The 14,065-nt window shown below is 41.0% G+C and overlaps 1 protein-coding gene across 1 annotated transcript; it reads left to right on the plus strand.

Annotated features, from left to right (window-relative positions):
- The first annotated feature begins 2,704 nt into the window (after positions 1-2,704).
- LOC141476789 (synaptotagmin-4-like) lies at positions 2,705-13,547 on the plus strand. Its single transcript, XM_074165590.1, has 4 exons — positions 2,705-2,738; positions 7,744-8,558; positions 10,111-10,231; positions 13,240-13,547. The coding sequence occupies exons 1-4, from the start codon at positions 2,705-2,707 to the stop codon at positions 13,545-13,547; spliced, it is 1,278 nt and encodes a 425-aa protein (XP_074021691.1).
- Positions 13,548-14,065: the final 518 nt, after the last annotated feature.

A 14,065-nucleotide genomic window follows, 5' to 3' on the forward strand; every position in this document is an offset into this window, starting at 1 on the left:
CCTTATTGATATTTTGCCCTCTAGGTACAGAATCCCTAATCCCCTGAATTATCATATCACGGAGATCAACCATGTTATTTCTATGTGCGGGGTCTTGATTGTCCCCATTGGGCCTCTGTAAGGGCCATTTTACATCCCCGGCGGGACCATGCTGATGCCTCTGATCCCAGTGTCTCATGCCTGCCATTCTGATCATTCCTCGTTCTTCGTTTGTGAACAAGATCTTTAAAATAGACTCCATCTCGTCCCAAGTATAAATGTTAGGCCCGAGGAATTGATCAAAACGTTCTGCTACCCCTAATGGGTCCTCTAACAAGTGTCCCATTTCTTTCTTAAATTCCCTCACATCCCCGGAGCTGAGGGGTACAGATACAAATCCAACTCCGGGTTGTGGTCCCCCCATAGCAGTCTCCCTTAAGGGATACAATAAATTTTCCTCCCTTCTTTCTCTGATTTGACTTCTAGTTATTCTTCGATTAGAAGGAGGAGTCTCTTCCTCAGGTTCTGTAGGTGCTGTTGGAGGGAGATCTTGCTCAGGACCTTGTGGTGGCGGAGGAGGGGGGACATAGGGTGGGGGGGACACTGGAGGTTCGTCTATGTCCCACCTTTTCTTTTTATCATTTTTCTTTTCCTTTAATGGAAACAAATTAGCGGCCTGAGCCGTGCTCAGGATCCATAAAAAGGCATATTCACTCTCCTCCTTACTAAATGGTCGTTTGTTGTTAACGTATATGTTTAATTGTTGGCATATCCAATCCTCTAAGGATCCATGAATTGGCCAATATATATCTTTTCTTATCTGTTTTCCTCCCCATATTTCCATACAATAATAGACCAATTTCTCCTTGGATTTCCCTTTTAGGGAAGGGGAACTATCCCAATATCGAATCATTAGGCCTAATGGGCTATCTTGGGGTATATCAGGGAGCCCACCCCCACCCCGTATCTTCTGTATGGAACCAGAAGCCTTACTTTTCTTCTGTCCCATCTTCCGGGAGTGCCTTCTCTCACTCAAGTTTCACTCGCTTCCCTCCGTTCGTGGCCCACGCCCTCGCGGACAATGGGAACCGCACTATTAGGAGGTCCACACTCACTTCGTCCGGTGGGCTACTAAGCCCAGTGGACGTCTCAGTCACTCGCACCCCGGGTACCCAATCCCCGACCGAACGGAACCGCAATATACTTACTCACTCCCGAGTCTTCGTCCGGCTCTTTGTGCACAAAAATTACGGGGAACTGCAGTTTCTCCTTTCTCTTTCTTTTTGCTTTCCTATCTCAGTTCGGAAAATCCAGGTGAGCTAAGTCGGAATCTCCTCCAGGACCATCCGAAGATGGGGGCGCCCTCCCAGAGTTGAATTCTGAGTTGGCTGTCTGGATCCGAGTCACGGCACCAAATTTGTTATAGTTGAATTTTAAGACAAATCGAGTCCGAAATAGATTTATTAAATATTTATTAAGGTAGGAAAGCAAAAGCAGCGCTGGGCGGCCGGGGAGTCGCAGCTCCACCAAAGACTCGCAAATTCAGGCAAGCTAAACGACTCCTTTTATCTTCACAGAGGTCGATTGCAACATCTTCGGTACGCCCCTCAGCTTCTTCCGAGGGGCTTCTTGCTTGGGGCAATTTCGATAAGATATCGTCACAGAATCAGCTTATACAATCTATTCTTTTCAGGGTTGATTGGTACAATGGCACACGTTAGCAAGACATTAACGGTTTAACATTCGCTCAAGGTAACACATTCTGATGACATTGTGGTTAAGCCTTTCTTGTCAAACAGGGTGTTCCCATGTTTGGTGTTGCCAGATAACATTGTGGACGTGTATCTTCTGGTTAAATAGGAAGTTCTCAAGACTGCTACAATGGGTTCGTTCCTCTTGCTTAACCTGTTTGATCAGCAAATTACCCTTAGTTACTTATTACAAGGAGTTTTCATGATTCAAATCCAGTAAGTGTATCGCATCAGTCATGGGAGAAATGCATGCCTTGCAGTTGGAGCCAAGGTGTCTGGACCATCTGAGTTGGCATCTCCTTCATGTTGTTGTAGCCTGTCCAGCTGATAGATAAATAATCAAAGAAATAAATCTTACTCCAGCAAAACAGACACACCCATGTATTACATAAGGTGCACTGAATCACAGACACTAGCATTCCATTGTCTGTGTCCGATGGAGAGTGGAAGCTCATATTCTGCAGCAGGGCAGTTAAAATAATCGATGAGTGCGTGTTCAATCCCCAGAAAGGGGGGGGGGAAGGGAGGGAGAGGGAGGGAGGGTGTGGTGGTTGGGGAGGGGGGATGGGAGATGGGAAAGGTGCTGATTTCAGCCCTGTAGCGTCAGGATTGCGTCAATTTGGGTTTCAACCACATCTTCAGTCTCAGAGCAGAGCTACTCAGAAGAGCCAGAACAGGAAGGGGGTTGCAAATCAGTGTGCAAAAAGACCTAAGCTTCCCCTCCTCCCTCTCCTCCAGCCCCCTCGCAGCCTCCTCCTCCACCTTCCCCACTGCTCGTGTCTCTGGGTTGGTTTTTTGTGGTTTGTTTTCTCTTTGCTTTTTTTTTTTCCAACCAAGCTCGAAAAGACGGTTGTCCGGGGTCTGTGAGAGCGGAGACCCGGGGGAAAAGCAGCGCAGCGCGTTCGGGGGCCCGGGCAGGTCGCTTGGTACCCGGGGAGGCGGCTCCGGCTTCCCGGACAGAGCACTCCACCAACATGGCTCCGATAGAGGCCAGTCAGCAGCAGTTCGGTAAGTGTGTCCCGGCCCCAACTCCCCCCCGCCCGCGGGGCTGGGGGCTGCTCCCCCCCGCCCGCGGCGAAGTGCATGCAGGCAGCCTCTGCTGAGCCACCCTGCGCACGCAGCTTGTTGGGAGGAACCTGATTTCTCTCAGACCTCATCGATCTTAGAAGTTGAGTGAATTTGCTTTCTTTCCCTTCTCTGTCTCTCTTTTCATTCCTCCCTACCTGCTCCCCCCAGTAAAGCACTGGGAGAGATGAACAGGTTTGTATAGGTGCATTTTCGGATGAGAGGTTTTGGGGTTGTTTTCTCTGTCTTGGTTAAAGTAGCGTGGCTTCAGAGTTTAATGATGTAAATGCATCCTGTGCCACAGAGAAAATCTTTGTTCAAGTCATCCTTGGAACAATTGTCATTCATTTTTTTCTTGTTGTAAAGAAAGACTTGTCAACCACTAGTTAAAGTGAAGGGTGGTCTTGTAAAGGACATTGCTAGGAAGATGAAAATACAGGATCTTGATCAATCTGGGTTCACTGAGAATAGCAATGATAACAACGAACTTTTCAGTTGTATCATTTCTATGCACTGGATGTAGGGTGATTAACTGTGATACCAGAAGTTTCAGAAACAGTCATATATGTGCACTTATAAAATAGGTACATAAATAGCTTTACTCAGAAAAGCAGTAAGTAGAAATGTTTCTGAACTCGGCGTTACAAATATTGACTCTAGCCTAGATTATATTTGCTTTAGCAGTGGTCTAATTCAAGGATCATTCCACTGACTTAAGTGAAGCAACTCCAGATTTATATCACATAACTGAAATAATAACTTCACCCAGGATCAACAGGCAATGTTTCCTATGAATACATTGCCTTGAATGTTAACCAATTGATTTACATTATGACAACAGGAAGAAATTCAGGTTGCAATATAATTAGTTGTAAATATAAAACCATTTTTGTTACCATTACATCTTCTTTCCTACCCCACCCAACTGATGTTTCTAACCCCACTTGTGACATCATGCTTATCTGATTACTTATTTAAGGAACATAATTAATATTTTAAACATCAAATTGATTCTACCACTGCTTTCAGTAGTTGTAGAATTAAAATATAGCACAACTTCCATTACTATAAAAAGTCTGTCATTTCATGAAAAAGTATTGTAAATGGGCAAATCATTCCTAGAAGCTATTAAAGTATTCTGATTAGTTTTCAATTACTCTTTGCTTTGTACCTTTATACCATGTATATTTAAATTTCTGCAGCCCAGGGAATTCTTGAAACTCAGAGCCACATGCTTAACTTTGAAAAAATACTTTTTGGTTGTATATATAATTTTCAGTCATTTAATTAAGTTCACGGAATCACAGAATTGTCAGAGTTGGAAGGGACCTCTAGAGATCATCTAGTCCAACTCCCCTGCTAAAGCAGGATTGCCTAGAGCACATTACTCAGGACTGCATCCAGGCAGGTCTTGAAAATCTCCAGAGAAGGGGACTCCACAACCTCCTTGGGCAGCCTGTTCCAGTGCTCTGTCACCCTCACCGTAAAGAAGGTTTTTCTCATATTTGAATGGAACTTCCTATGTTCCAGCTTGTGCCCATTGCCCCTCGTCCTGTCACTGGCAACCACCGAAAAGAGTCCAGCTCCATCCTCCTTCAACCCACCCTTTAAGTATTTATAAGCATTAATAAGGTCTCCCCTCAGCCTTCTCTTCTCCAGGCTAAAGAGCCCCAGCTCTCTCAGCCTTTCCTCATAAGGGAGATGCTCTAATCCCTTAATCATCTTTGTTGCCCTATGCTGGACTCTCCCCAGTAGTTCCCTGTCTCTCGTGAACTGGGGAGCTCAGAACCGGACGCGGTATTCCAGTTGTGGCCTCACCAGTGCAGAGTAGAGGGGGAGAATGACCTCCCTCGACCTACTGGCCACACTCTTCCCTATGCAGCCCAGGATTCCATTGGCCCTCTTGGTGACAAGGGCACATTGCTGGCTCATGGATAGTTTGCTATCCACCAGGACTCCCAGATCCTTCTCCTCAGAAGTGCTTTCCAGCAGGTCCACCCCTAACCTATATTGGTGCCTGGGGTTCTTCCTCCCCAGGTGCAGGACCCTACACTTGCCCTTGTTGAACCTCATTAGGTTCTTCTCTGCCCAGCTCTCCAGCCTGTCCAGGTCACACTGGATGGCGACACAGCCCTCTGGAGTGTCGACCAGCCCTCCCAGTTTGGTATCATCAGCAAACTTGCTGAGGATACACTCGGTCCCCTCGTCCAGATCATTGATGAATATGTTGAACAGGACTGGGCCGAGTATTGACCCCTGGGGGACACCACTGGTTACAGGCCTCCAACTCGACCCTGCTCCATTAATTACAACCCTCTGAGTTCTGTCACACAGCCAGCTCTCAATCCACCTCACTGCCCCCTCATCTAGCCCACACTTCCTCAGTTTCCTAATGAGGATGTTATGGGAGACAGTGTCAAAAGCCTTGCTGAAGTCAAGGGAGATGACATCTGCTGCTCTCCCCTCATCCAGCCATCCAGTTATAATATCATAGAAAGCTATCAGATTGGTCAAGCATGATTTACCCTTGGTAAATCTGTGTTGACCACTCCCAATAACTTCCTGTTCTTCAACATGTTTGGAGATGACATCCAGAACAAGTCGCTCCGTTACCTCCCCGGGGACGGAGGTGAGACTAATTGGCCTGTAGTTCCCTGGGTCCTCCTTCTTGCCCTTTTTGTAGACTGGTGTGATGTTTGCCTTTCTCCAGTCCTCAGGCACCTCTCCTGTTCTCCATGACCTTTCAAAGATGATGGAGAGTGGCCCAGCAACAACAATTCTTACAATTAAGTATGTAGGCTGATACAGCTTGTAGGCAAAGTGACATGAATATTATCAGAATAAATTAATAGCCAGGCCCGATCCTTTCTGTGCTGGAACATCATGTCCTACTTTGCTCTGATAGTACTGTAGATTTTTTTGAATCATCCCACTAAAAAGGAAATGTATAGTGGCAGCACATCTATCTGCCCAGCTTTTACCTGGATGAAGCCTATTTAGTAATACATAGAGGGCGATAGTTTTGCTTTTCTCACCCAGAATGATCTGCTAATCATTTACGAGAGAACCAGAACTGTTACACAATTGCTTTTATGCATAAACAATGGAATTCCATTAATATTCTACTGATCTTCCAGTGTTGCAAGGAATAAAGATTAAGCTCTGATTGTTACACTGTGAGAGGTTTAAACTCACTTAGTAATGTTACTTATGGGCAAAATTGGATTTCCAATTAGTTGTGCTCATTTGCTCCTTCGATGCATGCTTTGAAGGGCTAATGATACTCTATATGTAACTAATGTGTCCACATGACAATTGAAGTTTTAACACTTTCTCAGTTTTCTCTTTATTCAGTTTAAAAGTCTAGGATTCATATTAAAGTAGAAGAGAATTATGTTTTAATGTTTTTCTTATATACTCCTAAAAGGTAATGAACTTTCCTGTAAACTCCCCGTAGCTTTGATTCATAGTGTCTTAAATGCAAATCTTAGTGATTATCAATGATATACTTCGGACTTCTGACTGCCCAATGTCACATTTATCTGGAAAAGACACTTAATATATAAGTATTCTAAATTTTCTTGATAGACTTCCTCCTGCAAAGTATTGAAAATCCCTTTGAAACTACTGAGTGTTATAACCTCCAATTAAACTCAGTACTTTCAAGAGATACCTCCAGGAAATTATGGGATCAGACCATAAAAATGAGTAAATTGAGCGTACAAAGTATTCTAAGAAGCAGTGTGAAAAGCAGATGATGTATCGGTCTATGTATTCGGTCACAACAACACCAAGCAACGCTACAGGCTCGGGGAAGAGTGGCTGGAAAGCTGCCCAGCAGAAAAGGACCTGGGGGTGTTGGTGGACAGCCGGCTTAACATGAGCCAGATGTGTGCCCAGGTGGCCAAGAAGGCCAACGGCATCCGGGCCTGTATCAGGAATAGCGTGGCCAGCAGGAGTAGGGAAGTGATTGTGCCTCTGTACTCGGCCCTGGTGAGGCCTCACCTCGAGTACTGTGTTCATTTCTGGGCCCCTCACTACAGGAAGGACATTGAAGTGCTGGAGCATGTCCAGAGGAGAGCCACCAAGCTGGCGAGGGGTCTAGAGAACAAGTCCTATGAGGAGAGGCTGAGGGAACTGGGCACGTTTAGTTTGGAGAAGAGGAGGCTGAGGGGGGACCTCATTGCCCTCTACAACTACCTGAAAGGAGGTTGTAGAGAGGTGGGTGTTGGCCTCTTCTCCCAAGGGAATAATGACAGGACCAGAGGAAATGGTCTGAAGTTGCGGCAGGGGAGGTTTAGATTAGGTATTAGGAAGAATTACTTTACTGAGAGAGTGGTCAGGCACTGGAACAGCCTGCCCAGGGAGGTGGTGGAGTCGCCATCCCTGGAGGTATTTAAGGAACGTGTAGACATGGCACTTCAGGGCATGCTCTAGTGGCTGAGATTGTGGGGGTCTTTTGTGTGTGTATGGTTGGACTCGGTGATCTCAGAGGTCCTTTCCAACCATGAAGATCCTGTGATTCTGTGATCTATAAGTAATGAATCTATTTTATCTAACCAACAAAGCTCCATAAACTCAAAGATGAAACCTTCTGAGAGCTGGTATTACTCACAAACATATAAACTCAGAAACTACACACAGAGGGATGAGATAGTTGAGCAATTACTAATGGTTATTACTCTTTGGATGGGAATAGTATTTTCCTCCCAAACACTCTGTGTATGGAAAAACACTAACATAACAAGCATGCCTTAGAATGGGAGTACACATGCATGACTGCAGGTAATGAGCAATATGAACAACACAAAGCACTTTCAGTCTGTTGATTCTGCTGCTATTACCATCTTGTATCAGTTTGTTTTACTAAATTATTACTTTATTAAATATCACACAGAGTCCAAGGCATTGCTGCTTATGTGCTTGTTGCTATTTATTTGACTTGCAGATGAAATTCCTACAGTGGTTGGGATCTTTAGTGCATTTGGCCTTGCCTTCTCTGTCTCCCTTTTTGCTTGGATCTGCTGTCAACGTAAATCTTCCAAATCCAATAAGACCCCTCCATATAAGTTTGTCCATGTTCTGAAGGGGGTTGATATTTACCCCGAGAATCTCAACACTAAGAAGAAGTTTGGAGCAGATGATAGAAGTGAAGCAAATAACAAATCAGCGATGTCAAAGAATTCTCTCCATCTTGACCTGAAGAAGAGAGATCTAAATGGCAACTTCCCCAAAACAACCCCTAAAATCCAGAGCTCTCCAGATCTTGACAGTTTGTCTCCTAAGCACTTTGCAGAAAGGAAGAAAGATTCAGTATCCCCTGATAGTTTAAAATCCATCATTTCCCTGTCATCTGAAGATAAACAAGACAAGCTAGGAACTCTCTTTTTCTCCTTAGAGTACAACTTTGAGAAAAAGGCATTTGTAGTGAACATCAAAGAAGCACATGGGCTGCCAGCAATGGATGAACAGTCAATGACTTCTGATCCCTACATCAAAATGACAATCCTGCCTGAGAAAAAGCACAAGGTAAAAACCAGAGTGCTGAGAAAAACCTTAGATCCAGCTTTCGATGAGACCTTCACGTTTTATGGAATCCCCTATAGCCAAATTCAAGACTTAACACTTCACTTTATGATCCTGAGCTTTGACAGATTTTCCAGAGATGATGTCATTGGAGAAGTCCTCATTCCCCTTGAAGGAATTGAATTGTCAGAAGGAAGGCTGCTAATGGACAGAGAGATCATCAAAAGAAATGTTAGAGTAACATTTTTTATTTAAACTGTAAAAGTGTTGTGCTCGTGTTAGCTATGATTCTTGTGTAATGCTGCTAGCATCTTGGAAAGAAAAGGGAACAAGTTAATCATGCAAGTCATTGAGATGCTTTCATAATGGCAGTATGAGGATGCAGTTACACAAATGTAATAAAAGAACACTACAGTGAGCATGTTGCAAGAAACTGTTAATGTCCTAAACTCTACTTGCTTATTCAGCTGGTCCAGCAAGTTTGAGTGGACCCATTTACATTAGGTCAAGTGGCCTCAGTCCACATTAATTTGCTTTAAAAGGAAAGAATGCAAAGATTTATATATTATTCCCCATCTCCTCCCTCTCCTTTTCTGTTTGAAATCATTCTTTCTTAAAGCTTATTGAAGTCGAAGTCAAAGTCAATGTAAATCTTTCACTTCAACTACATGGTTTTTATAGCAGATCCTGAAAGAATGCAGCGTAGTCTTTAGTTAAGAAATTGGAACCTGTTAGAGACCATTTTGTTGATGCAGTAGTATGTTCTTGCACTTCAGTGCTGTTACTACCTTCTCTCTCGAGAACTGTGACACAGGCTGCAGCCCTACTAAGGACAGTAAGGCATGAAGTCAATGGCAAAACATACTGACTTCACTGGGCTAAAAATATTTCATAGGATTTTGTCTCATTTCAGAATGTAAAGATCATTTACAACCATCATAGCTGAACCACAGAAATGCACATGCATCACACGCACGTCTCAATCTCTACTAAGGAAGTGGAATGTGTATTGACTTTCAATTTGATTATTTTGAAAGAGCAAGCATGCCGCCAAATCAAATAAATGTCTACCAGACAACATACCTATAATTAATACTGTTATTTTGCAATTCTATTGCTATATTACAACAATTATAACTATGTCACTGATATTTTGTTTATATACCAGAAAACCAAATAAGTTATAAGGTATTATTTTTGCTTGTTTCCCTTGCCTTCCTCCTGTGAAATAAACAACGCCTGCAAATTCAAATCATGCAATCATAGAGGAAGTCTTTGATCTCATCTTTATTTCATTTATATTATACTACTTTAGAAGGTGTCAGAGATGAGATTTCACTAACTGTTTGAATCCTTCCAGTTTAAAAACATTTTACTGAAGATTTTTTTAATTTACCTTTATTCATTTTTTTTTCAATATATCTTTATGGAATTTTTGTTTGGCTTGAGATCTTTTTCTCTCTTTTTTTCTCAGGATTTCATTTCTAATCTCTGAAGCTAATGATGTCATGTCAGCCTATATTTTTACTTATTTGTTATTTATTTTTGCTCAGTCTAATAACCAACCATAAGAAGAGTTATATAACTACAATAGAGGGAAATTATATTTGCTATGTAAAGCAGCATAGCTCCATAAGTTATATCCTTTTACACCATTTCAGAACATACAGTTATGTGGCATTTTATAAATCTTCTTAATTCTAGTTTAAAGCTTGGTCAATATAATTGCTTATAGTCTTTCTTTCTTTCTTTCTTTCTTTCTTTTCTTTCTTTCTTTCTATTTCCTCAGAAATCATCTGGGTGTGGAGCATTACTGATCTCTCTCTGTTATCAGTCTTCAACAAACACGCTCACTGTGGTTGTTTTAAAAGCCAGGCATCTACCTGAATCTGATGTGTCAGGATTATCAGGTAATGAATATGCCCTAAGAATATAAAACAAACAGAAGACAGCTGAAATGTGGCATTTCAAAGACTAAAAATAGTCCATAAATGCAGAAATGGTATCTCTATTATTTGCAGCCTATTAATTTTATTAATATCTAGGTCAATGCTTTATTTTCCAGGGCATGTATTTTACAAATTTGTTTTTCAATCACATGTTGAAAAACATGACATCTGTCAGCAGTGGAAACCAATGAGTTTAGTGATTGTCTTGAACAGAATCCACCTGCCATAATTATGAGATGTTGTTTGCAGATACTAAAAGCTTCTATTTATGACCAAAAAAAATCAGTTTATTTATAGATCAGTATTGAGTGAGATCATCATAGGGTTTATTTCAGCTGAGCACCAAGAAAAGCAACCAGTTACATCTGTGCTGAATTTGGCCCACTGAGCACTAACATTTATTTGGCAAGGTGAAGAGGTGAACTATGCCAGTGCTGGAAGCAGGTTGTAACATAACACCCATGCTTTATCATGAGCTGTAATTGGGGTGCACTAAGGAGGAGCAGTTTTTGCACTCCCTTCTCATGGTCTTGTGCTATTTTGCTTTCCGTGGAACCTCCTTTGAAGCCAATACTAGAACTGTACTTAGATGCACATTAACGCTAGATAACATAATAACGGAATAAAATTTAACGTACAATATACAAAGGATAAGACAACCACACAAAAAGAACAGTACAAAGGACTATACAAACAGTAGCACATCTGCTGTTGATTATAGGACTGACACTTTCATTTCACAGGATTTTTTAAAAGAAGCAGAAGAGGAAGTAGTTTTGGGAACCACTGAATCATAATTACTACAGCCAATAATAGTCTTTCTACTTCTCATACCAAGAAATACCACAATTTACCTAGAAAGTTAGCCCATTCTGGATCCAACACAACAAAACTATAGATAGCTCCCATTTACAGGATGGAATTCCATTGAAATCCTCCTTCTGATCTCAATTTTATTCTCATATAAGGAGAGAGGATATAAATGAAGCCCAACACTATAAGAGAGCATATGTACTTTTAATAATCAACCCCAAATTCAGAGCAGATAGTAGAGGTTTCATAAAGAAAACATGACAGCAAGCTGATCTCAACAGACCAAATCTGCCTGAGGTTCACCCAAGTGGGAAAATAACTTGAAGACAAAAGCCCTCCTAGTCTCAGTAGCCACCTGGACCCTACAGCACATCCAAACTACACATTTGTTTACTGTATCTCTTATGAGTAAAACTATAAATTCTGTTTGCTCTTTCCACTTCCCTCAGTACAACTTTGCTAACTATAAGAGGAATATAATATTTCTAAGAGATACAGGCAGCCATGCTACACCTGGACACCTAGTTAATTTAGACAGTTCTTCATTATTTGCTGTTCATCAGCAAGGCCAGGTTCAACACCTGTTGGGTGTCAGTAACACTGCACTCACAACAGTCCTTATTTCCTCTGTGACTTTCTCCTCAGCCCAACATAAATCTTGAACAAGGAGGAGATGAATTGGTGTTTCTATGGGGTCAGCTAAACAATCGCATAACTCAATCTCCTTAGGAGGATGGGAACTTTATTACTCAGAAGCTGTTCCATTCCCACAACCTCCTTGGTTTCCTTGATCACTGGTGTTGAGGTCTCCTAACAGACCTAATAAAATCAAGAGGAACATTCTAGACTTATCTAGTAGATGGCCAGAAGTAACAGTCAAAAAATGTCCTTTAAACAGAAATGAGCAACAGTGTGAATCCACTGATGGATACTGATCCAGATATTTTTAATGCTTGTGTGGCATAGTCATTCCAAAGCCAATGAACATTAAACCCTATTTTTAAAATGTTTATTATAGTGATAGAGTATGAAAGCAAAGATGTATTCTGTCATACCTTACTACTCTTAAACTAGTGTCTGTTCGAGGAAACAAAAACCTTTTCATCATCTGACCATTTTAGTCTGAAAAGTTTGGCATAGAATTTCTAAATATGGTTCAGTTTTAATTTTACTTTTTTAAAAACTATTCAACTATTCTCTATGTTTATTACCTGATTGTTTACATAGGCTATTTTCTTTGGCTAGTTTCAGTAGAAAGGATTTTGTACTGCATCTTTGCATCACGAGAATTTGGAAACAGGCCCACATTTGCACTGAAATAAATGCCAAGGTACTTGAAAGGGATGATTTTTAAAGCGTTCTCTTGAATTCCTCTGAAGGAAGAAATAGACCCATTGTTGAAGACTATAGCAAAGCAATCTTGCAACAGTTGAGCAATTATAAGGAATGCAAATACTCAATGTTGGTTGACAGCTAAAAATACGGACATTTTCCCTTCCCTTCTTCAACAGTAGTACAATACAGACATAAAGTCAAGTACATATCCTAACAACAAGTGTACCTTACATATAAAGTTTAGTTCAATAAAAATTGGTGGGAACAATTTAATCAAGCTAATTGATAGAACCGTAACAGAAATGAATTGCTTCCATTCATCCATTCTCAGCATGAGCTTATTCTTTCCTTTCTGAGGCTTTTCTTTGCACGAGTTTTATAACACAAATGATTATACCATACTGGTAGAACGCATGAAAAGCAGATTTCTGTTACACATAAATATGTAATGATACATATTTATCAGAGTCCATTAGAAATTTGTGTATTTTCAGACCACCTTTGCACGTAGTAAAGATGTTATTAGGGTTAATGGACAGGATTTATCTCATGAAGGAGACACCTGTATTTGGTCAGATGAATCATGCCCTAAGCTTCACTGACTATCTTGATTACATCTTTGGTAATCATAGAGTTTAAAGGGACTAATTCAGATGCGACCACAAAAATTGGATGAGATGAATCATCTTTAATAACTTGAAACATCTCCTCATTGTTATGTAATTATGTTGGTAAATTATAAAATTTACCATTAACTAGATCAAGGAATTTCTAAATGACACTGTTCAATAACTGATCTGTGCTCTCTCTTTTCATTGCAGACCCTTACATCAAAGTGAACTTGTACCATGCTAAGAAGAGAATTTCTAAAAAGAAAACCCATGTGAAGAAATGCACCCCCAATGCAGTTTTCAATGAATTGTTTGTCTTTGACATTCCTTGTGAGAGCCTTGATGATATCAGCATTGAATTTTTGGTTTTAGATTCAGATAGGGGGTCAAGGAATGAGGTCATTTGCTGGTTAACCTTGGGATCTTCAGCAGAAGGAACAGGTGGAGAGCACTGGAAAGAAATTTGTGAATACCCTAGGAGACAAATTGCCAAATGGCATATGTTGTGGGATGCTTAGCAACTTAGAGAGGGGTTGGAACTTGAAAAACTATATATATTTCCATAGGCAAGAAGCAGTTTTCTTTCTTTGCTATGTATAATTACAGTCTTGTAACTACAGGACTTTTTTTGAGGGGTGGGGGAATAAAAAATGGATTGAATTATCAGAACAGAAGATAACTAAATTTTCACAGTAAATAAAGGAACTTCTGTTTCATTAGACTTCAACATAATTGGGTGAGATTCATATTCTTCTGGAGTCTAAATAGCCTGAAACTTCTGAAGCAGTATAAACTTCAATAAGAACAGACTATGTTTTATAAAAAGGTCACTGGAAACCTTATTAGTACTGTTATACAGAAGAAGATAACCCCATTAAAATATATTGCTAGATTTAAAAAAACCCACCTGTGGCTTATTGGGGAAGGGGCCAAGTCTGTAAAAGCCATAGGGAATGAGGGTGAGTAGGAGGGGAATTCTTTCTGCCCCTCCATCAGAAATCTTCTTTTATGAAAATTCAATCATTGTTTGTAAGTT

Source organism: Numenius arquata, chromosome W (assembly GCF_964106895.1).
Source record: "Numenius arquata chromosome W, bNumArq3.hap1.1, whole genome shotgun sequence".
NCBI classification, from domain to species: domain Eukaryota; kingdom Metazoa; phylum Chordata; class Aves; order Charadriiformes; family Scolopacidae; genus Numenius; species Numenius arquata.